The sequence below is a fragment of the Colletotrichum scovillei genome, assembly GCF_011075155.1.
Source record: "Colletotrichum scovillei strain TJNH1 chromosome Unknown Contig00002, whole genome shotgun sequence".
NCBI lineage: Eukaryota > Fungi > Ascomycota > Sordariomycetes > Glomerellales > Glomerellaceae > Colletotrichum > Colletotrichum scovillei.
In genome coordinates this window covers 3,561,857-3,585,074 of record NW_023336260.1, presented here as the reverse complement: position 1 = coordinate 3,585,074, position 23,218 = coordinate 3,561,857, and the positions used below count along the sequence as shown (strand labels likewise).

At 52.5% G+C, this 23,218-nt stretch overlaps 7 protein-coding genes across 7 annotated transcripts; 4 read left to right on the top strand and 3 right to left on the bottom strand.

The window, feature by feature from the left end:
- Nucleotides 1–187: 187 nt before the first annotated feature.
- On the top strand, nt 188–2,142 carry HER10_EVM0009779 (uncharacterized protein). Its single transcript, XM_035479254.1, has 2 exons — nt 188–1,213; nt 1,292–2,142. Exons 1-2 carry the CDS (start codon nt 642–644, stop codon nt 1,593–1,595), a joined length of 876 nt encoding a protein of 291 aa, XP_035337571.1. The 5' UTR covers nt 188–641; the 3' UTR covers nt 1,596–2,142.
- HER10_EVM0001900 (uncharacterized protein) lies at nt 1,750–4,450 on the bottom strand (the record flags this gene model as incomplete). The annotated part of the gene is made up of 4 exons (XM_035471633.1): nt 3,775–4,450; nt 2,850–3,722; nt 2,460–2,790; nt 1,750–2,379 (listed from the first exon to the last, which is right to left on the bottom strand). The coding sequence occupies exons 1-4, from the start codon at nt 4,356–4,358 to the stop codon at nt 1,750–1,752; spliced, it is 2,418 nt and encodes an 805-aa protein (XP_035336931.1). The 5' UTR covers nt 4,359–4,450.
- A 310-nt stretch (nt 4,451–4,760) lies between these two features.
- On the top strand, nt 4,761–8,788 carry HER10_EVM0010949 (protein kinase domain-containing protein). Its single transcript, XM_035480393.1, has 5 exons — nt 4,761–5,193; nt 5,268–6,066; nt 6,126–6,352; nt 6,404–7,569; nt 7,637–8,788. The coding sequence occupies exons 1-5, from the start codon at nt 4,938–4,940 to the stop codon at nt 8,552–8,554; spliced, it is 3,366 nt and encodes a 1,121-aa protein (XP_035337669.1). The 5' UTR covers nt 4,761–4,937; the 3' UTR covers nt 8,555–8,788.
- Nucleotides 8,789–11,145: 2,357 nt separating this feature from the next.
- HER10_EVM0011118 (uncharacterized protein) lies at nt 11,146–13,353 on the top strand (the record flags this gene model as incomplete). The annotated part of the gene is made up of 1 exon (XM_035480556.1): nt 11,146–13,353. The coding sequence occupies one exon, from the start codon at nt 11,146–11,148 to the stop codon at nt 13,351–13,353; it is 2,208 nt and encodes a 735-aa protein (XP_035337682.1).
- A 1,021-nt stretch (nt 13,354–14,374) lies between these two features.
- HER10_EVM0012410 (uncharacterized protein) lies at nt 14,375–15,039 on the bottom strand (the record flags this gene model as incomplete). Its single annotated transcript, XM_035481806.1, has 2 exons — nt 14,375–14,782; nt 14,872–15,039. 2 exons carry the CDS (start codon nt 15,037–15,039, stop codon nt 14,375–14,377), a joined length of 576 nt encoding a protein of 191 aa, XP_035337793.1.
- Nucleotides 15,040–17,235: 2,196 nt separating this feature from the next.
- On the bottom strand, nt 17,236–18,952 carry HER10_EVM0000280 (epsin-3; the record flags this gene model as incomplete). The annotated part of the gene is made up of 4 exons (XM_035470068.1): nt 17,236–18,592; nt 18,646–18,725; nt 18,783–18,814; nt 18,871–18,952. 4 exons carry the CDS (start codon nt 18,950–18,952, stop codon nt 17,236–17,238), a joined length of 1,551 nt encoding a protein of 516 aa, XP_035336792.1.
- Nucleotides 18,953–20,294: 1,342 nt separating this feature from the next.
- Nucleotides 20,295–22,749, top strand: HER10_EVM0010762 (cyclophilin type peptidyl-prolyl cis-trans isomerase/CLD; the record flags this gene model as incomplete). The annotated part of the gene is made up of 4 exons (XM_035480211.1): nt 20,295–20,332; nt 21,911–21,978; nt 22,229–22,505; nt 22,563–22,749. The coding sequence occupies 4 exons, from the start codon at nt 20,295–20,297 to the stop codon at nt 22,747–22,749; spliced, it is 570 nt and encodes a 189-aa protein (XP_035337654.1).
- Between the last annotated feature and the right edge of the window lie 469 nt (nt 22,750–23,218).

Genomic DNA, 23,218 nt, shown 5'->3' with positions numbered 1-23,218 from the left:
GTGTAAGTACGTCCGACATAAGCTTGCAGTATGCGCCTAGAACCCGATGCGGGTTATCTGAGACGCTTGGCCTTCGGGCTTCCCGCGGACTAGGATGCACGTATCCATTTACATTTGATGTGCATGTACCACGTCCAGAGCCATTCAGCCGAAAGAGAAGTTCTTTTCTTCACTTTCCCGGTGGCCAACAGAAGACTGTACGCGCGTTGCACTTTATCCAAGCTCGTTGATACTATCGCTGTTGGTCGCATGTACGGGGCGACCCATTCCGCTGCTGATGCAAAGTTTTGATACATCACAGCAGCCCTTGCACTTGTATGCTGTAAGTAATGGCTTGCATATTAGGCACCAATGCATCATTATCCTGAGGGGATGGCAGACACCTACCATTCCTGGTGAGACATAACTTTCTTGGGTCCATAATTGCTTACTAGGTACCTCATTGGTTCATTGCGAATCGACAGAGGATTATTACCTGATGGCAATTGTGACCACATCGGTCGCACACCATGGCGCGGGCAAAAATCTATTATTTTAAGCATTTCTACTCATTAGGGATCTGACATCCTAGAGTTTCTAATAACAAAGACTGAATTATTCATCGAAAGGATTTAAAGCTTCTTCCGCCATAGATATTTATCATGGCACAGGATAGATGCTGGTTTGTCCTTCGACAAGCACATTATCCCGCCCCCAAATATGCAACGCCTAACATGGCCCGAGGAAAGGCAGAGGGGCCTATACAACTAGGTCACATCATTCCACGGCTCAAAGACATAGATCAAGTCATCAACTCTTCCGGGCCCAACCCGCTGCCCAGAGATGTGCGAATTTGGCCGACGGTTGACAAGAACTTCAACTGGGCTGAGACTCGAGATTCAGAGACGAATGCCAAGACTGCGGCTGACATCCCACTTCTTTCAGCGCCAGGCTTGTCGGCTCAAGGGGATATACAGCTCGCCTTCAAGAAGACCGTCAATAACTTTGCACAGTTCGACAAACTGGATAGGCAGATCATTCAGCCTACAAAGACGTACATTGATCAGAGTCTGAGATCACCCCAAGTCTCAGATTACATCGAAGAACACAAGTCATCGATCCTTGAGTTATCCGCGTGGAAGCTTTACATGATATCCGGCATCATGATTGCGAGAGGTGGAAGGACGGAACGCGCTGAAACAAAGCACTCTCGGGCCAACATAGGGCCAAAAATGTACGAGAATCATCCTTATTTTTATCCCTTTAGACTGGAGCCTTTATTACACATAACTAACCCCTGGATCCATGTCAGAGCTATCTCTGAGCTAGCCACTACGGAGGCAACAATCCAGTCATCGTCGTCCAACAGCTCCTCTATGACAGGAGAGCACGTCACAGACTTTGTGTGGGCAGTACGTCTTACGGAGATCAAGAAACCACTTTTAGGGACCCATACACAGCAAAAGACCGTCACCAAAGGGGCTACATTCGGAGTAGGGTCTAGTGAGGTCGATGTGGAAAAGGTCATGTCAGACATAGAGGACCATGACCTAGAAGTAGTGAAGCACGTGGCATCAGACAATGAGGAATCATTGCTTCTATTCATTCCTGTATAGCGTCTTGGTGATCAGAGGGCTGACGGAAAAGGATATGTGTCCCAGTCCTCTTGGATATGTACCTCAAGTACGGTCGACAGTTACGCGCAAGTCAGACCATTGTAATGTATCATTTCTCATTACGTTTGTTATCGAGGTATCTATAGCATACAGGTCATTGCCGTAACCATGTGACTAGATCCCTACGGAGTGACTCTCTGATCCGTTGTTTATCCCCTAAATCCTCCCAGTCGTTCTGATTTATTACTCGTTGCCTGTCGGGTAATGATGTTATAAGATTCCATGGGCATATACAATCGAAACCAAGATCGTGAATAGAAATCTTGGAAAAGACTTCTCTCATCCCCGATTGTCTCGAAAGGAATCTAAACGTTGGCAAATATTCGACGTGATCTGACTGGCGTGAAAAGTCTAGTAGACTCGCGGCAAAGCCGGAAGCAATCGCCGTGGAGAAGGATGTGCCTTTCCCGAGCTCCCCGCTGGCTAATTTGATATCCTCTCCCAAAATCGCAAAGTTGTTGCTTCCTTTTCTCTTTTCTGGGTTGATCGATCTGGAGTTTTTGAGGCCTGCGTCGGTGGAGAACATGCAGAACACATGTGAGCTGTATCGAGCCGGGTAAGCTATACCATTCGCGTGACTTTCATTCGCGGCAGCTGCGAAGACTAGTTTCCCCTGACTTGATGCCTTAGTGACAGCTTCTTGCAGCTTGAGTCCGTGCACACTTTGAAATCCCATGGCAATACAAATGATGTCAACATTCATCTCCAATGCCCATTCAATGGCCTAAGTGGGGAGGTTTGGTATGTTAGCCAGCTCAGGATTGTATTGCGGCTTCAGATATGGAGGCCAAGCAAGTAACTTACCTCGGCTACCAAGCGCTCGCCTTCGATTGTCTCATTTCTCTCTTCAGTTGACAATACTCTTGCCACAAAGATCTTCGCCGGCTCGTAGACTCTGTAGATCAAATCAATGATTGCTGTGCCGTGACCAGTGTCATCTACTTTTATCTCATCGTGACCATCGATGAAGTCCCTATAACCCCAGATCTCTTCAGCATTGCGATCGTTCATGTCAATGCCAGTATCGATGACCGCAATTGCAGTCTTCGGTGTTTCATTTTGAGACCTGATCTCGAGCACATCGTTAATTCTCTCGAGTCGTGAGAACCATTTGTTTACCGATGCAATCCGTTCGCTAAGAACTCAGGCTTTAACTAACATGAAGTAGCAACTGGGAATTTCAAGAGCGCTTACCTATTGAACGTTTCACCTCGACTTTCCTTCAGAGCCTTCGAGAATGATTGAAGCATTGGCTCAGTACGTTGATCCTTTGTCTTCCGCAAACGCTGAGACAGCGTCGTACCTTTGCAACTCTCTGGTAACCACTCAATCTCTTGATATGGCACCTTTTTGTAGCTGTTTACAAGTTCCTCAAATGGTTGTACAACGTGTTCCCACAACCAGTCTTTGTCTTTGACGGAATCTGGGTTTGGTTCCCTACAAAATTCGAGGCATGACTTGAGAGCATATCTCAAGAGTCTTTCAACCTTTGGAATCTTTTCCACAGCTTTCTCCATTTCATGAAGCAAATCAAAATCATTGATGTGAGCTTCCAACCGTAATCGCTTTCCTTCCATGATTTCTATCACCATACGAACGAAAGATAAAACGCTAACCCTGTCGTATCTCAGACCACTTCGAGGCTGGAAAATATCAGGAGCGATTTCGACTTTGTTGAGAGATCGGGAAAGGTAGGGATGATCTAGCTGCAGAATGTTCGGTGACTTGTGAGGGTCATGGAGGAAGTAAATATTGTCCACTGACCAACTTCTACCAATCCAAGTCTCGCTTGACAGATGCAAAAGACTCAGTGAGAGATTCAGATATATGATTGCTTTGTTCGCCGAGAGAATTCGACCACCACTAGCCAGCATTTTCTGATCAATCAAATGGCCGAGGGCTATTTCTGGTTGTGTTGTCCGCTGATCTGCGTTCCGACTACCTTGAATCACGGGGGTATCGTCATGTATCAACTGACAGAGCGTCATATTCAAGCCTTGTCGAAAATTCGCGCATTCCGCCAGAAGTGTACATAGATCTGCTGGTACGCGGCTGGCGTTTTGGTTGCTGGCTGCAATTTAGTCTCAAATCACTCCAGAGGAATGGGGCCAGCAACCACCTCTGCAGTAGGCATTGGGCACTATGCCACTGAGGCGTTCCATTAGTATGCCTATAAGAGAGGAACAGACTCAAATGACGGGTGTCGGGGTCGCTAGTTTCGTCTCCGGATAGTGGGAAACCATCCAGGCAGATCCGGGCAACATGCTTCTTAGCACAGCAAGCAGATTGACTGACAAGTGCAAAGTAAAGCTTCTTGGAAACGCCTATCAAGCACCTTCCCACATGATGGGACTTCTGCAATCGGCCTGGCGGTATTGTTGCAAAGGATGTCTGCCTCATGCGTCTCTCACGTCGCACTCTGTTTTCAATTGGTTTTGTCGTTGATCTTGGTTGATCATTGGTGTCTGAGTATCTCAAATCGCCCTGGAAAGGGTTTGAGACGTTCACCCAGTCATCTTCGTCGTCATTAACCGCGATGGAATAGTTGCTTCTAGAACCAGATGCGCAAGTTTCTTGAGAGCTATCGCAGGAAACTGGGTAACAGTCCTTAAGATCTTCGTCAAAGGCTGCAGAAACCTGTTTGTTCTTCTCGAGCAACGCTTCAGGGGTCCAACGCTTTAGTTGGAGAAAGAGACTGCTCATACTGATTATTGGTTGTCGCAGACAGAAATTGAATTATTCTCTTGTAGAAACTCGAAGTGGCTGAACGAAAGGGTAGCAGAAAGGTTTGCAATCAGACGCGAGAGTGTGTTCTTCTCACAAAGACACTTGCTGGTTAGAAACCCCGACGTTCATCTTTGGCCTTCAGCCACCTCGATTCTAGAGCACGGTCAGACTTTGCGTGCAAAGACTAGGATGCATGTCAGTCTAGCTAGGTACTTTGAATCCATAGGTTGGGCACCCATGCAGGTGACTTGGTCAGTAAACATGCAATGCAAAGCGTGTGTCGACCTGCATCCTCCCTGCATGTAACAGCAAATGTGCCCTGCAGGTTCGTCAAATCGGGCCGGATCTCAGCGTTCAAATGCAATAAGTGGAGGTGGCATACGACAACCTAGTCAAATCACGTGCCTTGAGGAAACACGACGCAGTGGACAAAGCTGATGACCGCTTGCATTGCGCCGATAAACTCTTGCCCACCGTACCCATAGCAACTTCTCTCGCTCGAGCTTTACCAGACGCAAAGACAGCAAAGTGTATCTCAAGCATTCATGGTGAAGCATGGAACATTCTCCAGGGAATGAAATCTACGAGGCAACCATTCGCTGCGATCAAACATTTGAATTCTCCATATCTGAGATTCAAGACGGCAAATACGTCCTGAGAGAGTTTCAACAACGCTTTTGGGCCTGGGCCACCAATGCTGGCGCGCTTGCTGAGCCGTGTCTATCCCTGGATGCACGCCTGCTCAACCATGAGAAACCTAGACACATGCTTCTGGCTCTTCTTGATCTGATACAAGACAACTTGCAAGCCGGTATGAGTCGTTCAATTTGCATGTTGAGCATAGCAGCTCGTTGATCTCCGCTCTCAACTGACTGCAGCACCCAGCACTCGAGTTTGATACCAGCCTATCCTCTGAAGGAACTTGCAAACCTCCGATAACTGAGGAAGTGCCATACTTCACACATTCAATCAATATAGATACCCGAACTCCAGATGTTGAGCATTTGAAATACCCATTTCAAGGGCTTGAGGCTGCTATACAAAGGCTCAATCTCATCTCTTCCTTGATTGACCATTCCTCCCGCAAAGGACGTCAGAGACGCCTTGAAGCACTGCACGAACACGCAGTCACGGATTCTACTCTGACCTTCATTACAGATGCATCTCGGTTTGAATTTCTTGCCCAGGCGATTATTGGTCATCTTTGGGGGGGTGTCAGTGGCCAAGTTGTCATGAAACTCGCGAGATCCGTATTGTTTCGCAAGCAACGTATTGCGTATACGAGATACCGAAAACAAGCCCGCCAAATTCCTCGTCTCCAGGGGCCACAGGCACATACAGAGGGTTCACATCTTTTGACTACTCCTTCAGTAGTAGGAGATGGAGCTCGGCTACACTTAGAATCAAACTTTGACTCGAAGCTCCCACGACAGGCAGAGCAAGTCCCAAGTGAATGGCTGCGACCGTCGACAGTGGACGGCGAGTCCTTCGCCAGAGGTCAACTAGGTTCATCTGGGCCTTCTTCAGAATCAAGAAAGACCCACTCAGTCTGGACGAAAAACATCGCTTACCCCAAGGCGCCAAAGGCTAATGCGGTATCGGACAGTGAAATTGGGCTCGCTCCGTGTCCATTTTGCCAAAACATGTTCCCTTACCAACTTTATGAGGACTCAGACTGGTGGAGGTAACCGAACCTGGGAGTTTATCCGGTATTGCACATCTCTGAGCTAATCTCCAATACAGAAAACACGTGGATCATGATCTAGAGCCCTATGTCTGTGTCTCAGACGAATGTTCGCAGCCGCCAATGACGTTTTCCAACCACAGTGAATGGCTTCAACATATGAATATCGCTCACGGCCCTCATTGGGTTGTAGATCTCCAAGATATATCATACAGAGGAGCTTCTGAAGTTGTCCGAGAAGGTCAAGGCACACCTTCTTGCCCCATGTGTCTCTATGATCCATCAAGTACGATTCAAAGGAACGCCAGAAAGACGACTCAACCTCTAAAACTGAAAGACACAGAAAGAACTCCGATAGTCCGGTTTAAAGAACCCGAAGAGACATTGGGCAGTCAATCAGGGAATTCAAATCTTTCTCATCCGACAAGGCATTTGCTAAAAGCAACTGACACAAACTTGTCTCGTCATATTGCCGAACATCTAAAGATGCTATGCTTTCGAATGCTCAGTATAGATACGAATCTGTCTCAAGAGACGGATGATGCACTAGAGTCGGGTACATCTTCGAAAGGGATGAAATTCAGTCAAACTACGACCCAAACAACGTCACCTAGTGGTATGGACAGCGAAATGGGAAACATTTCTCTCAATTTCGAGGATGCTAACGACTTACTACCATCTGAAGTAACGGCTAATAATGTTGAGCAGAGTAATGCCCAAGTGCCAGATTCTGGCTATCAAGTCAATGATATTCACGAGACAACAGGAAGAGATGTTTTCGGGGCACATGAGGGCAGCTCTTTCACACCTTCTGAGGCGTGGAATGTAAAACCGGTGCCAGAAAACCGAGTAGCAAGCGACACGTTGTTTACGGAAATTACGTCAAAAATGAGATTTACGTCAAACATTGGATCCAAGTCTTTAAGTCAGTCTTTAAGCCAAATTTTAGGCAAGTCCCGCGAGCAAGACGCCCTTAACCAAGCTCGCAAATTTGTGCCAAGACATGTCTTGGATGCGGTTGTCACACGCGAAAGTGTTAGAGCAGCCTTAAAGAAAAGTAACGCGGGTCGGAAGTTTTGGGATTTGTCAACCAAGACGGTAATAGATATCGTTTTTTCGAAGAATCTCAAGAAGACGTTTGTGATACTGTCGTATCTCGACGTTCCTTGGGATGTCAAGAAGTTTTACGAAGCTGGCCTAACCGATGCCGACCTGCCCTTGACAACGGTAAGGCCTGAAGGAGAGAGCCTCGAACTACTGCAGTCTGGCCGGAAACCCAACAAAACTTTCTCTCCACCAAAGCAATGGGGATTTAGCTTAGCAGAAAGCTTTATCGAGAAGCAGTGGACAGTAATGGCACCCGTCTTCGACAACACGTGGGACCATCGGGAACTAGATCGCCTATGTCCATTGCCTCTCTTTACGGCCAAGGTTGTCAATTACAGTGCGCGAAATATGGTCTACAAGGCGCAGATACACTCCTCTCATCTAGCAGGATCCAAGGTATGAGCACGTGCAACCACGGCCTGTATCTTCTGACCCCATACTAACGCAATAACGTCATCGGCAGGATTTTCCTTTCGTGGATATTGCGCTTAAAGAGTTCGGGCACGAGAAGGACTTCAAACGAGAACAATCAAATCTTGTCAGTCTTCGCAAGCTTTCGAATACCCACATCGCACAGAGCCTTGCAACGTTCTCGCAGGGAGATAGAAGTTACATACTCTCTCCATGGGCAGGGGGAGGGGACCTCGACCACTTTTGGCAGACTCATGGTGATGGAAAGCGTAATTCAGAAATGGCTCTTTGGAGCCTGAAACAAATGCTGGGCCTGGTGAAAGCCCTTTATGCCCTACATGAGGAGCTCGGCGAGGCTGTCAATTGCCGACATGGCGACCTGAAGCCCGGAAAAATTCTGCATTTCAAGTTTGATGACAATAAGGATCATTTGGGCATTTTGAAGATTACCGGCTTCGGTATCTCTCGCATCCATCTCGAGGCCACTTTTGATAGATTAGAAAGACCAACAAACACCGGAGCAACATCGCCTTCCTACGAGGCTCCCGAAGCCACGGCGACATCGAAGGATGCCATATCCCTTAAATACGACATCTGGTCGATTGGATGCATCTTTCTGGAATTCGTCATCTGGCTCGCACAGGATTGGGATGCCGTTCAAAGTTTTGCCAACGCGAGGAAGTCCACCTCGGCGCATGCGGGTGGCGCAATACCGTCACACTTCTACACAATCGACAAAGACGATATCGTCGTACATCCAGAGGTCTTCAAGATTATCAAAACTCTGGGACGGATTCCACAAAGTGCTCCCAACACTGCACTTGGAGAGCTTCTGAGCATCATCAAGGAAGGTGTCATCAAGATTGATCCAGCCGAACGGACTGATGCCAGGGGGCTTTGCAATCAGCTGGAAGCAATTGTGTCGAAAGCCAGGTCTGATCCTGTATATCTGTGGGACTCTCGGTATTGATATGTCGGGAAATGAGACTAGGAGGCAACAAAGGCTCTTCCAGTACACGAGAGACTTTATTATGATTTGTTTTCATTGATTTTTGTCATTTTTCCTCGTCTTATCGGTTTGCCATACCTTGTTCTGATAATGTTGTCCCTTTGGATTTGCTCTTCCCAAATTTTGCCCCCAAAGGCATTGTACCTGCCTCGTTACGAACTCCTTTTGGTCTTTTCGACCGATCCTCTTTCCTCCTTAATTTCCTTTCTTTAATAATTGAAGATGTGTTAATAGTGAAGCATCTTGATCAACGCAGGATATCTTAATAGTAGTACTTATGACTTGTGGGTTCCATACCCCTTAGCCTAAGCATGTGTATCCAAATTCGAAAACTTTCCACTGCTAATTATGAAATTGACCCATTTCTTGGGATGTCTTCAATAAGACAAAGATGGCCTCGTTTCAATGATTGCAGGTTCCAGAATCACGTCTTTGACTCCTGATGATCGTCCCTTGCTCTGCAGTAAATGAACTCTTTGCCTGGCCTACCTTACTATAGTACAGCCACCACATTCTCGGCAACTAATCTAGCAAACTGTGCAGGGCTGCTTCGGTCTTGAAGAGGCGAAGACTACAGCTCTGAAAATCGTTTATGTTGAGAAGGGACCTTGTAACAGCGGAGTGATGAGCGGGGAGATAGGAGATACTCAACTTCTCGCTAAGTTCTAAGTCGTCTGTGTTTTAGAATAACATTCAACTTCGGACGACTCAAGCGTTGTAGTTGAGTGGGAGTCTGACAGAGGTGCTTCTCTTGCCAACTGCGAAGCTTTTAGGAAGCATTTTGACCCCGCTTAGCTAACCCGGGGATTGTGACCACAAACACAGGTATCCTTGCGACTTAACTCGTCGTTAGAGACAAGAGAGCATAAAGTGGGCTCGGTGCACGGATCAAGGATACGCTGCGATTTACCGGGAACGCGGCCGTTTAGCTTTGGTAGCACTGACAGCGTAGCCCACCCTCTGAGCGTCAGATTCCCCGTAAGCGACCGAAGATCATGAATCGTGAAACCTAGTGTTTGCGATTTCCATAAGAGGTTCCTGCTAAGATCAAATAGGCGTTACGCGTATGCGCCTGCTTATGTCCATGCTGGGCAGGTTTGACTGCTAGGGCTGAAACTGATGTTCGGGGTTGTATTAGTGGGTGTCACTGGGTGGTACTGGATGGCATTCTCGCGGTTTATCAGATGGGGCGTGCAAGGTGTCATCTGATGATTCTCTGTCAAAACTCTGTCGGGAAGTGGAGTTAGTATTCATGGGTTAAGGAGAGTTCTAAGTTTTTTTGGAGGGGAAATTAGCAGGGCGATTTGGATGGTACTATCGTGGCTCGATGGAGGAATGGATGGGTGGTGATACGATAGGCCATTCTTGGTCTGGACTCTTGGCCGGGTTAATTATGAGCTGGATGAGACGTGTGTGAGGGTAGTGAATTTAAAGTGAGTTTGCCTAGTGCCTGACGTGACGCGTCCGCCATGCTTAGGTGTAGCTGATACTAGCTCGTACCTACACCCTGGACTCATGGAACTAAGGACTTGGAGTACAGATCTGTCTTGATAGGAACAGCGTATAGCCATGGGTATTGAATTTATTGATGATTGATCGACTCGTTAATCGAGAGGAGTACGTAAAAGAGGAGCAAAAGGGGTGATTTGAATGTTGGATCGCCGCAGGCAAGTGGGCCCGGTATCATCTGGGAGGCCCCTTTTGCAATTAATTTCTAGTATTCGTTTGGAGTACGGAGTAGGGATACCTATGTATCTGTATGAAGAAAGAGACAAAAGAGGGAAAAAGTCGCCAATGACAGGACTTGGCACTGGCTGGGAGGTGAGCACAGGTGAGGCAGGTGAAGAGTCGCCTTCACCTGCCTCACCGGGATGTTGCGTAAAAAAGGGCAGGAACGCAGGCCGCAGACCGGCGACGGGTCCGCCTTCCCCCGGGGGTTCCCCCTGACCCTTGATCCTTCCACCTTAATTTTCCCCCTTCGCCCTTTCCTTCGACTGTTCCTTGGTAAATTTCCCCTCCACACCGACACCAACCACACCACCCACGTCCACCTTTCTTTCACTGCCACCACCAAATGGCACCCAAAAAGATGGTGGAATCTGCCGGCAGCGCTTTTTAAGTGGATTACAAATCGATTGTTGGCTGCAGCCCAGCGAACACACCCACGGCTCACTCAGCAACTCACCACTCATTTTCGCCCACTCACTCACTCACGCACGCACTCACTCTGAGTTTTGAACTCACTGCCCATCGGTCACTTGCGCGTCCGACCTCCGACCTCTGTTGCTTCTCTTTTTTTCCCGTTTCTTGTATCCATCCATCCATACGGTGACCACCCTCGAGTATTCGTAATCTGCACGAAATACACGCACGCGCAGTTGACTGACTGGAGACGGGGCCAGCGACCGACACCAAAGGACGCTCGCGAGCTCAACATCTTTGAATGAGAGCGCCCATCTGATACCCCCCCGTCTATCTGTCCCTTTCAGCCTTTCAGCATTTCAAATCATCGCTTGTTGCATGCGCGAAAGCAGCAACCACCATAGCCCATCATGTTTTCACGCAACAAGGACCTCTCCCACATGTCCTCCTTCTCCAACATCCGCTCGCGCTTCAAAAACAGCATGTCGTCCTCGGCCAAGATCCGCAGTTCCGAGGGCTGCTGGACCTGCCGCCTGCGCCGCAAGAAGTGCGACGAGGCTCGGCCCGTCTGCGAGGGGTGCGCCCAGCTCGAGATCAACTGCTTCTACAGCGAGACGAAGCCCGACTGGATGGACGGCGGCGAGCGACAAAAGGAGATGGCCGACCAGCTCAAGAAGCAGGTCAAGATCCAGGCCAACAACCGCCGCGAGCGAAAGTACCTGCAGGGCCTCGACGTTGAGGGAGGCGGAGTTAGCGGCGGAGGAGGAGGAGGCGGGCGCGGATCCGAGGATGGCATTCCTCCCGTCCCGGCGCTGAGTGCCGACGACGGCTCATCAAAGGCCAACGACTCCAACAGTCCGTCCACCGTGAACGACACCCCCGGCGACTCATCCTCTAGCCCGCCCTTCCAGATGAACTCGGTGAAGTCGTCGATCCATGAAATCGTCCCCGGCGCATCACCAAATCAGATGCGCCAGCACACCCCGGAATGGAACAACCACTCCAGCCCAGTATCCGCAGCACATCACCAGCAACAACAACAATATCAACAACAGCAACACCAAAAACCCCAGCCCGACTTCGCCGCCGGCACCGGCATGGGCTCTTCGTCTTCTGTCCAACAAAACTCATCTCCGCCCTTCGCCGACGACTCCAACCTGAGCTTCATCATGATCTACCTCGACTACGTCTTTCCCTTCCTCTTCCCCTTCTACAAGCCGGCCCTTCTCGAAGGCGGCCGCGGCTGGCTCCTCAACGTCCTCAATCACAACAAGGCCCTCTACCACACCGCCCTCAGCCTCTCCTCCCACTTCTTCGGCGTCGTCCTCGACAGCGCCCAGGTCGAGCACGCCCCCTGCCGCATGAAGTCCGTCGCCAGCCTCCGCCACCAGATGCACCTCGCCCTCCGCGAGCTCCGAGCCGACATGACCCGCATCAACGAGCCCGGACCCAACGGCGTGCCCCGTGATCCCCAGGACCAGCTCCAGCAGAGCTGCCGCGTCCTCGAGAGCATCGTCCAGCTCCTCATCTTCGACGTGACCTTGGCTACCACAGACCACTGGCACATGCACCTCGACGCCGCAACAATAATCTTCCAACAAATCCTCCCGCAACCAGACCGCTGGGACCCGACAATGAACAGCATGGCCATCCCCCTCCTCCAAGGCGTCCACTTCCCGCCCGGCTCCCACAAGCCCTGGTCCTCCGACCAAGCCGCCCTCCGCTTCTTCACCGCGTCCCTCCTCTACTTCGACATCATCTCCGCCACCGCCCTCGAGCGCCCACCCCGCCTCCAGCGCTACCACCGCCACCTCCTCTCCCCGCGCAAAGAAGCCTCCAACGCCTGCGCCGAAGTCGAGCCCCGGCTGCGTCTCGAGGAGTACTTTGGCTGCCAATCCTGGGTCCTCCAAATCATTGGCGAAATCGCCTCCCTCGACGCCTGGAAAAAGGAAACCCGCCGCGCGGGATCCCTCTCCATGACGCACCTCGTCTCCCGCGCCGGATGCCTCGAGCTCGCCCTCCGCGAGGGGATAGCATGCCTTGACAACGCCTGCCCGCAACTCATGGGCTCACCCAACTGCGCCGAGGAAATGGCCTGCCGCGCGGGCTCCTGCACCGCGATGGACGCCGACGATGCTGCCGCCCCGCCGCCGCACCCTACTCACGTCGACACCACCAAACTCCCGCCTGACCCGCTGACGCTCTACCAATCCCAACAAACCCGCGACGCAACAGACGCAGCCCGCATCCACACCAAGATCTGGGCCTACGCGGCGCTAACCTACCTCTCGACCGTCGTCTCCGGGTGGCAGCCCTCGTGTCCGGAGACAGCATCCAGCGTAGCCATCACGATCGACCTGCTCAACTCGCTCCACAGCCCCGTGTGCCTGCGCACCGTCGTCTGGCCCTTTTGCGTCATCGGGTGCCTAGCGGATCCCTGCCAGGAGCACATGTTCCGCGAGATGGTGGGCAAAATGGGTGCGCTCGAGGTATTTGGGTCCATCAAAGCTGCGCTGGGCGTTATGGAGAATGTGTGGGCCAAGAGGGAGACCATCGACGAGAGCTGGGATATCACAGCATGCTTCAAGGTCCTCGGGCATGCTGTGCTCTTGACTTGAGGGGTCTGCAGTTCTTGAACTGAAATACCTTATCATCTGGCTTACGGTAGCTGGAACAGCGCGCGGCTTTTGGAATGTTTCAACGACTAGTAAACGGTCTCACTGCCATGGATTTTCGATCACACGATATCACGAAAGAAAGTAACTCGCAACTTCCCAGTTATTTTTCTTTTATTATCAGTGGTCCCAACCCGAAAGAAAACGCCATTATGTTTTTGCTTTTTTCCCCAAAACAGCAGAAAGGACCGAATCTATCCAGTAGACATTACCCTCGTCGACCAAAGCGACGTCATTCCAGCAAAAAACCATCCAAAGACCCAAGCCGTGGATACAATCTCTATTACCAGCAGAGCCAAAAACCCAAACCCAAACCCAAACAAACCCCAGACCGAGGGCAGGAAACACTGCACCTCAGCAAAGCTCACGCCTTCCTCCGAGAAGCAGCCCTCTTCTGCTGCTCCAACAGCCCCAAATCCCACCACCCGTCAATAAACTCCATAATCGTCTTGCGCTTCGACTTCCCCCGGCCAAGACCCTTGCCATGGACAAGGTGCTCCACCGGCGTCATCGGCGACCGCAGTCCAGCAGAAGACGGGGCCGGAGAAAGCGGCGGCGCGGGGGAGACGATGAGCTCGGGCAAGACGGGCATCGGGTGAACGGGCTGTCTCTGCTCGACAATCTGCACGCGCTTGTGCTGCACTTGGGCCGTGGTAGGGGGCATCTGCGTCGACATTGGCATCGGCGGGGGCGGAAACCACGCGGTCGTCCGGGTATGTTGGGACACGGGAGGCGGCACGGCGACGTGGTGGACATCATCCGAGTCCGAACCCGAAGAATAGTCGCTGTCGAACCGCTTCTCCCGCGCCAACACCGCGGCGGTGCCGAGGCTCTTCTTGCTGTTGCCGAAGTAGCAACCCCGTACTTCCCTCGTAGGAGGAGGCGGGAAAGAAGGAGCGTAGCCACCACCACCGCCATTTCCACCACCGACTGCCGCAGCAGCCACCCTACCACGGGCGCACCCTCAACCCTCAATATCCTTGACCCCCGCAGGCGCAAGCTTCACCCTGCGCCAGAGGCAGACAGTCGTCACAGCGCTGAACGCGAACAGCACACACAGCGCAATCGACAGACCCCAGACGGCCTTGATAGCGTAGCACGTGCCCTGGTCGGCGCCGACCCAGATGAAGTAGTTGAGCGCGGAGCCCGTGTTGATGTTGGCCGTCACGGAAGCCATGAAGTTGGCGGTGCTGCCGCTGGACTTGGGCAGGGCGGCGCAGTCTAGGTAGGAGAGGGGTTTGCCTAGGAGGCAGGCGACGACGATGACGGCGATCAGCAAGAAAGTGTCTGCGCCGGCGGCGAGGAGGAGGGGGAGCATGTTGTCGTAGTAGAGGATGTAGGTGATTGAGATGTAGAGGGTTGCGATGCAGGACTGTCGGATGGTGTTAGCTATCGTTCTTCCAATCTACGAATTCATGACCATTCTCCGGGAAGACTCAGTGTAACGAGTGCAGGACTTACAATAACGAGCGTGCCGATCAAGACGGAAGGCGGAACGGCATCAGCACCGTTAATCTCCGAAATAAAGTTGGAGACCATGCCGATTATGGACACCAAAGAAACGAACTGCATGGCGCGCATGGCGGTGAAGGTGTGCCCGAGGGCGCCGAGGCGAGGAGCGGAACCCATGTTTCTGTTGTGCTTCCGGGCGGCGAAGTCGCGGGCCAGGGAGACGGGCGTGACGAGGGTGAGCTTCGGGCGCGGGGCGTGGAAGTGGAGCGCCGTGCGGACGGGGAATTTCCGGGGCGGGAAGGGGATGCTGGCGGTGGGCGACGGGAGGGAGGTTGAGGAAGGAATTTTGGATAGGATGTCGTAAGTCGCTTGGGTTAGCGACTTGTGTTGGTGCTTGAAAGACGAGAAGTAGAGCGTGGATAGAATCGTAATGTGAGACGAAAGAGAGTTGTAATGGATTCGATGAATCGATAAGAGAAAGTTAACTTCGTTCAAGATCGTGTGTTTTTCGTTTCGTTCCGTTTGTCGTGACCTAGAAAGGAAATTCGGAAGATGCGAAATGAAAAATCGAGTGTTGACGGATGCAGATAGATGAGAGATAGATAGAGAGAGATGAGACCTAAACTTGACCAAGGAAATTGACCTAGGAAATAAGGAAAAGAGAGAAAAAAAAGGAAAAAGACGGAAGATTGTTGTAAAGACTTGTGTTTGTGATGTTGATGAGGAACAGAAAGAAACTCAAGACGAAGAGAAGGATGAGAGGAATGGTCTTTATACATCTTACATCTACAAAAAAGCAACATCTTCAATCAGCCCAGTAGCCAGCCCAGTGGTTCATCTGGCCTGCAAACGGTACCTGAGGTTGCTCTGCATTGTTGTTGTTGTGTTGCTAATTCGAGCTCTCGCGGTCTGGACCTATCCCGCTAGACATCGACTCCCAAGCCCATGAACATCAGGATACGGCAAGGTACCTTACGGTTCCTGCATGAGATACGTCAGTTGCCGTACCTCTGTGCAAAGCAGTGAGGGAGTGGTTCGCCCTAGACCCTTGGAGGCTCCCGCATCCTGGACGGCACGACCTTCGGCTAGGTATGATGAGCCGCTGGGTTGGGCCAATCATCGTCAACGGCCGGGGTTGCGGTGCGGCGCTTAACGGCGGTGGAGTTCCGGAGAGGTTGGACAAGCGACGCGGGTACAAAATTTACAACGGGGCCACACGGCTCCGGGAAATTGGAGGCTCTTGGACATGCAGCGCCAGACTCTCTTTCTTTTCTGGTATCTCTCATCAAAACTGTGGAGAAGGAAATAGGCGCGTCCAATGGCTGGTTGTCATCAAGCCGGGCCCTGGATGATCGTATTGGATGGCTGCGCGCCTGTTTTGAAGTCGAGCTAGATGGACATGATTGGGTCTGCTTGATCCCGGGGAACTCACCTAGTTTCCACCTTGGCATCGACCTGGTGGACCTCCATGCTTTCCTGCATCTTGAAATGATAATCGAACAGACCACTAAACGCGGCCATGCTGGGACGACGATGGCGGAGGCTGAGGCGCCTGTTCATACGAGCTAGCCCAGGTCCCAAAGACATGCAGGTACCGAACCTGAAACCAGGTCTGGCGGTTGCTGGCCAAGGCCGCATATCTTTGCTCCATGATGCTTTATTGTTGAGGTCCATACAGGTCTTGTTCCTGGGCCTCTGTTGGTTTGACGCGTCCTGTATGCGCGAGGATCTCTGTACTGATCCTTGAGCCTCTTGCACCTCTTGAGCCTCCCACAGCCGCGGGACGACGATGGTTGGCCCGCGGGCGGTCGGTCCGCTGTTGATCGACTTGGCGTCAGTTGGGTCCCTGTATTTGAGAGTTCGCGATAGAGTGCTCGACGCGGTCTAGACCTTGTTCAGTCGTCCCTTCACAAATCCACAGTACAGACGGCTTGCTTCGGATTGTGGGCGTATGAGTAGGTCGCGCTATCGGCCGCAGAGGGCTGTGAGTCCTGCAAATGTCAAGCCCTGACGATCAGGACATGCGGAGGCATCAAGGTCGCCTCATCAACACGCCCAGATGCACAAAGACAACTGTTCAGCCTGTGAGCATGATGTCACATTGCACGAGGTGGAAAGATCCCTGAGGACACAAGTATTGAATGTGGTTCGCTTGAAATTTCAGTATATGGTTCATGTGTTGCAGTCTTCTTTTGCCTGCCGATACGCCTAGGTAAAAAAAAGCCTATCAGCACACATCTTTTCGCCTTACCATCACCGCGGCGGCCTCTGTCTTGGGTTACTGCTTGGCCAGTGATGTTGTACGGCTGGGTAGGCTCCGTCTTTTTCCACACCAGTTCTTCGTCTCCGCGTCTTTGTATCATTATAGTAGGCTTAACCAAGCAAGTCGTCCAGGCCGTGGTTTCCGCCGGAGGAGGAGGAGTTTCCAGCAGGCTTCGGTGTCGACGCCGCAGCAGGGGCACCCCAGATTCCGGCACTGCTCTTCTCCTTCGCAAGCTGGCCCAAGGCCGGGCCGGCAGTGGGTGTGCTTGTCTTCTTCACGCCGGAGCTAGCCTGTGACCACAGGGCACCAAAAGCATCACCACCGGCAGCGGCCGGCTTAGCAGCAGCTGAAGCCGGCTTTGCCGCCGCTGGAGCACCAGGAGTAGACGCAAAAGACCCACCAGTAGCCTGCGGGACCGCAGTCTGAACTGAGCCAAAGTAGTTGGGCCCTGAAGGCTGGTATCCAGTAGGCTTGATTTGTGCGGCAGGAGAAGCAACAGCGGGGGTGCTGAAAGCTGAGTAGTTGGCGCTCGGAGCGGGTGACATGGAAGACATGCTGACCATGTTGCCAATGTTGGCCTGTTGAGGCGCAGAGACCGGCTGGGGAGCGGCGAAGGTCGTGGCAGAGTTGGCTGTCATGACGGGAGGGGACATGGAGGTTGCTGCTGCGGGAGCCGAAGGCGCGGACTGGAAGTCGTCAAAGTCATCGTCGTCGTTGGCAGCCGCAGGAGCAGCAGACAGGGAGGCAAAGCCGGAGCCGTTGGACGGAGCCGGGGCGACAGGGGCTGGCATGGAAGACGGCGCAGGATCGTCAAAGGAGAAGAGATCGACTTCGGGCTCCTTCTTCTTGGGTGGCTCCGCCTTGGGAGCGGCAGCGGCAGCGGCAGCTCGCTCTGGTCTCTTGGATCGAGAAGACGAGGAGCTGGCAGCTGGGCGAGTGTCATCAAACTCGTCGTACTCCTCAAACTTGTCGCCGTGTGATTGTGTTTTGCCGTAATCGTTGCTCTCTTCTCCGCCGAACCCACCACCGTCGCCGTAGACGCCGCCAGAGTAGCCACCGTAGCCTCCGGTCTCGCTTCCGAAGCCCCCATAGCGACTGCCGCTCCCGCTTGAGAATCCGCCGCCCATGCTCATTCCACCCTCAACGCCGGTGTACTTGTTCTTGGTGGCCCGCGCCTTCTTGCGCTCGGTCCGGATGCGCTCGACATCGCCGAGAAGTTCGGCCAATTCCTTGGCACGGTTGCGAACGTTGATCCCTTGGTCCTTTCCGTTCTGATCGATATAGTGGAACTGGCGGAGCATCTTGAGTAGTGTAATGTGGCCGCGGGCATCGTCGATGACTCGTTCGGAGCCGTGCTTGATCAGGAACTCGAGAAGCTGAAGAGCCTTGTAGATTTGCCGCCACTCTTCGGCGGACTTTTCTGTGAACCGACGGTAAATCATGGGCATGATCTCGTTAAGAGTAGCACTAGTAGTACGTCAGTATTGTTGGTTCGTAGGTTTCGGTTCGGGGGGGATTACTAGTTGAAGGTGCCGTTGGCAATCTCTTGCATCAGTGATGAGGACGCGCCCCAAGGTTCGTTGTTTGTTGCCTCTCGGACCTAGAACCTGTTAGACGGGCTGGAGTCTACAACAAACGACTTATCAGATGGACGAACCTTGGACTCCATTTCCGTGTAATTCATCACGGCTATGCGCAATTAGCATGCGATCGACATTGGGTTGGACTGGACGGTTGGTGATTACCATTCTGGACCTTTCTGACGCCAGCCTTGACGTCGTACAGGGTCATGTTGGAGACCGTGTCTCTGAGGTTGTTCCAATCCATTTTGGCGGTTTTAATGGGGTGAAGTCGGGGAGGGATTTGATGAACGGTAAGCAAGAAGCCCAAAGGCACAGGTGAAGGTGGTGAACTCGAAGACGCGATGCTCCTTGTGATTCTTTGTCGACGTTTCAAAGAGAAGCGCAATCCAGCGACCTGGCCACCCTGGAACTTTCAGGCCCAGGCTCAGTCAGGTCAATCGGCCTCGGGCAGTGCGGCGGCAGGGGGGTACGTACCGCGTGGATGAGATAAGATTGGCTCAGTCTGAGGGAAAGGAGATGTGGGGAGGGAAGGTGCCGAGTCACGTGGTGTGCTCCGTACCTCTGGCAACTCTCTGGAATTTGGAAAGTGTCAGCGGGCAGCGAGAGAGGAGGAAAGAGCTTCCCTGGTCGGTACGTACTGATTGTGGTGTACTGTACTCCGTACCTCTGTGCCTCGATCAGCTCACAGCTTGACTCGGAACAGCTACTGTTTCTCCATGGGATATTCTCAGAAACCACCAATTGAATGAAGCTGTACTAGTTTCAGCTAATTGTGTTCCTCAAGTGTGACTGATCTAGGTATTTTAACTGGCTGTAGATAGTTCGTAGTTCATCATCAATTTGGATGAATACGAAATACCTGGTTCAAGGCCTTGAGCTTCGACAGCTGTCCATTTCCAATTGACAGACGTGGGCGCCCGTGCTCCAATTCTCAATGGACGACGACCCTGCCGAGCGTGTGTTCCTCAGGTTGCTCTCGCGCCGTGCCGTGACCTTCCGCCCCCTTTGGGAAGTCCCTGACCTCACCAAAACTTTTTTCTCCTGAGAAGACAGCAAAGATTCGTTTCTTCTCTCATCAGCGACTTTCATCAACCTCTGTGTATCAACAAAACTTCATCTCATTTCTTTAACTCTGTACCTGTACCAACACTTAGACTGTGTAATCCTGCTCTTTGAGGTGTGTAAAACGAGTTCCTTTCGTCATATTCCTTCCTGCTCTCTCTGCATCCAGCACAAGCTTCCCTCTCCCCTTACCAAGCTGCCCATCATCCACCTTACCTTACCTACCTTACCTCGCTCATTCCCACCTGAAAGTCGTCGGAGCTACCTGAGCTGGTTGTGCGGCCAATGCGGTTCTCATGCAAGCCAGTTGGGCTGTCAGAATGGACGGCAAAGCTTTGCCATCCAGCCTCTGCAGCTTGATATGCTGCTACACGAGCCATTGAGCCTACCTGGCATCTTAAGCATAGCTCCACGCACGAGCGCAGGCCTGGACTTGTCTTGTATGGCAACACACTGGCAACAGCGTCGAGACTCGAGAGCACCAGCCCGCGGTGACGCCGCGGCTACGGATGGTGCCATCGTTCATGCCGGGGAGACTGGACGGCTTCATTGGCCTTCGGCTGTTGCATGTTTTGATGCTCGTCGATGGCCGATGCATTGCCTTTCCTTTCCGGCTTGCACGTCACGTCACTCGACTCGTCCACCGCCGGTCCGCCACCGTCGCCGCTGTTGAACCATCCACTCGTCCATCCAAGCTACCACCTCCCCGCTTCCAGTGGACGCAAGATTCCACGACCTTCCGAAGGGTTGTCGAGGGACAACGTGGGCCAGTGGGGGACGGTGACTTGGCCGTGGCCGACAGCCAGACAAACGACTCCATCCAGCTGTACCAGCTTGCTGTCGTTGCCCCCCTCCCCAGGGTACCTCCCTTGTCGCTCCAATGGCCAGCGGCCTCGGGATTTTGACGTGCATTCGTCTGTCCTGCCCGTGCCGCACCGTGGGTTACCAATGGCTCTCCCTCCTGTTCGCTGTCCCTGCTCGGAGGTATTTACCTCTCTATGAGCTGTGGGTGAGAGAGTTCATCCAGGTACCGGTGTCAAGCTGCCAGGCCGGTGGAGGTACAAGCCGTCATCCTCTGGCACACCGTCTTCAGCCCAGGCATTGCCGCGGTGGGATGTTTCTCTCTTCTCGGCTTCTGATTGAGAATCGTTTTCGTCCCCAACGTTGCCGGCTGGCCGGGTAACTGGAATGGTTGAGCTTAACTTGCGTTTGCTCTTTTGCTCTGCTTATCCGGTTTGCCTATCGAGCTAGGCGCAAGGCGGGGGTTGAATGGTTCATGAAGTCATCCCACTCCCACTCAGCAGCTCTTTGACATTGGCTTTTGCCTTGCTCTTTTGGTTCGACTGGAACTGGACGGCAAGTTCAAGCCAGCATCAGCACAAGCAATTGGGCTGGTGTGTGCTAGCTGGGCTGGACCGGACTGAACTGAACTGGTGGGCTGAGGCGAGACGGAACCGAAGCAAAGACCCAAGCAGAGAAAGCCGGGAAGAAGATCCCTTTGCCCCTCGTTTTTCCTTCCTGCCCTCTTCCCAGTTATTGCAACTTTCCATTGCGCCTGCCCCTCCCCGCCGCATCGCCTCCTTCCTTCCCTCCCACAACGCCCCAACCCAACCCCTCCTTCCTCTCCGTCACCTTGACCTTCGGCGGTACTTGCGCCTTGTACCCCCCAAGGTACCCTGGGAGGTACCAATACGCAATACGTACTTGGGTCAGGTACATTCCCGGTCCGTCAGTGACCTCAGCAACAGCTCACTTCACGTGACTTTTCACCCCTCTTTTCTCACTTTCTGACCTTTTGATTCGCCCCTTCGGCACCCGCAGTGGGGAGCTCCTGCGCTAACAATAAACCCCTCCACCCAGCTGTTGAAAAAATGAGACCAACCCTTTTGCGACCCCTCCTACCCCGCCATACCTTCGCCTGCTCCTCCGTTTCACCCTCGCCCTTTTCTCGACCTTCTGCCTTCATTCAACCTCTCCGAACTGTGATTCCTGCATCTACCAAGCCATCCGTTCGATTCTTCTCAGCATCCAAAATCATGCCTTCCCAAGTGTAAGTTTCTCCTTCCCTCGGCCTGGCTCAAGACCATCATCACCATCACGACGATGCTCTCAATGACGCAATAACTAACCCTCTGTTCAGTTACTTCGACATTGAGTGGGAGGGTCCCGTCCTCGACGGCTCCGGACGTCCCACCTCTACCGTCCAGCGTAAGTTTTTTCCTTCCGGTTATCCATTGAATTCCATCAAAACAATCATCACCATGGTCGTTTTCGATGTTCCCAGCATCACAATGCCTACGTGTAAAGCTCTAGACGGCATTGAAATCACCCCACCTCGACTCCAAAAGACTTGAAACTTTGTTGTTCACCCATCTTTGGCTGCTCGAGCTGTCTTTCCACCGACCCCGCCATCTTCACCGCATCCAGAGCTTCGCTGACCAAGCTTTCTCTCATACAGAGCAGAACGGCCGCATCGTCTTCAACCTCTTCGATGACGTTGTCCCCAAGACCGCCGCCAACTTCCGCGCTCTCTGCACCGGCGAGAAGGGATTCGGCTACCAGGGCTCTTCCTTCCACCGCATCATCCCCGACTTCATGCTCCAGGGTGGTGACTTCACCCGTGGCAACGGCACCGGTGGCAAGTCCATCTACGGCGAGAAGTTCGCCGACGAGAACTTCCAGTTGAAGCACGACAAGCCCGGTCTGCTTTCCATGGCCAACGCCGGCCCCAACACGTAAGCTCTCCTCCTTGGCTATCGCCTCCGCAAACGCAGTAGCTAACCCATCACCAGCAACGGCTCCCAGTTCTTCGTCACCACCGTCGTCACCTCGTGGCTCAACGGCCGCCACGTCGTCTTCGGCGAGGTTGCTGACCAGAGCGGCCTCAACATCGTCAAGGCTCTCGAGGCTACCGGCTCCTCCAGCGGTGCCGTCAAGTACGGCAAGCGCCCCACCATCGTCGCCTCTGGTGCGTTGTAAAGTGCTTCTCGCTCGGTTCTTTGTACGTTAGGTCCTGCTTCTGAAATGTCGCGAGAGACACCTTGACGCGAAAGGGAGGACGATTTTGGTAGAGACTTGGGTGTTGCGCCATCACGCAGCTTGGCGGCAATCAGCTTTACAGCTGCTACATAGTCTCCAAGACAAAAAGTTACTGCCACCTTCCGTCCACCACAACGTGACATGTACCTTGATCCGTTTTTACCTATCATGACCTGGTCGGCCGAATACCAAAGCATTGTATGATCAGCCTGCTGTTCCTAAAGCAACGTTGAAGACGTAAAATCACAGAGCGCCCTGTTGATGGGCCATGAATGCATTCAACTCAACGAGCGTGGTGGGTTCAAACATGTCATTGGTATAATTACAGCCAATGGCTGGTCGCCATTGAAGCTAAATTCCCTTTGGGGAGGATGGAAACTCTACCCTTCCTGGCAAACCGTCCCGCCCA

Excerpts from the sequence above, each read along its gene's own strand:
- HER10_EVM0009779 (XM_035479254.1), top strand. The coding sequence starts at position 642 with ATGGCACAGGATAGATGCTGGTTTGTCCTTCGACAAGCACATTATCCC. Across the intron at positions 1,214-1,291 it reads GCCAACATAGGGCCAAAAAT|AGCTATCTCTGAGCTAGCCA; the intron begins GTACGAGAATCA and ends GATCCATGTCAG.
- HER10_EVM0010949 (XM_035480393.1), top strand. The coding sequence starts at position 4,938 with ATGGAACATTCTCCAGGGAATGAAATCTACGAGGCAACCATTCGCTGC. Across the intron at positions 6,067-6,125 it reads GAGGACTCAGACTGGTGGAG|AAAACACGTGGATCATGATC; the intron begins GTAACCGAACCT and ends TCTCCAATACAG. Across the intron at positions 6,353-6,403 it reads GTGTCTCTATGATCCATCAA|ACACAGAAAGAACTCCGATA; the intron begins GTACGATTCAAA and ends TAAAACTGAAAG.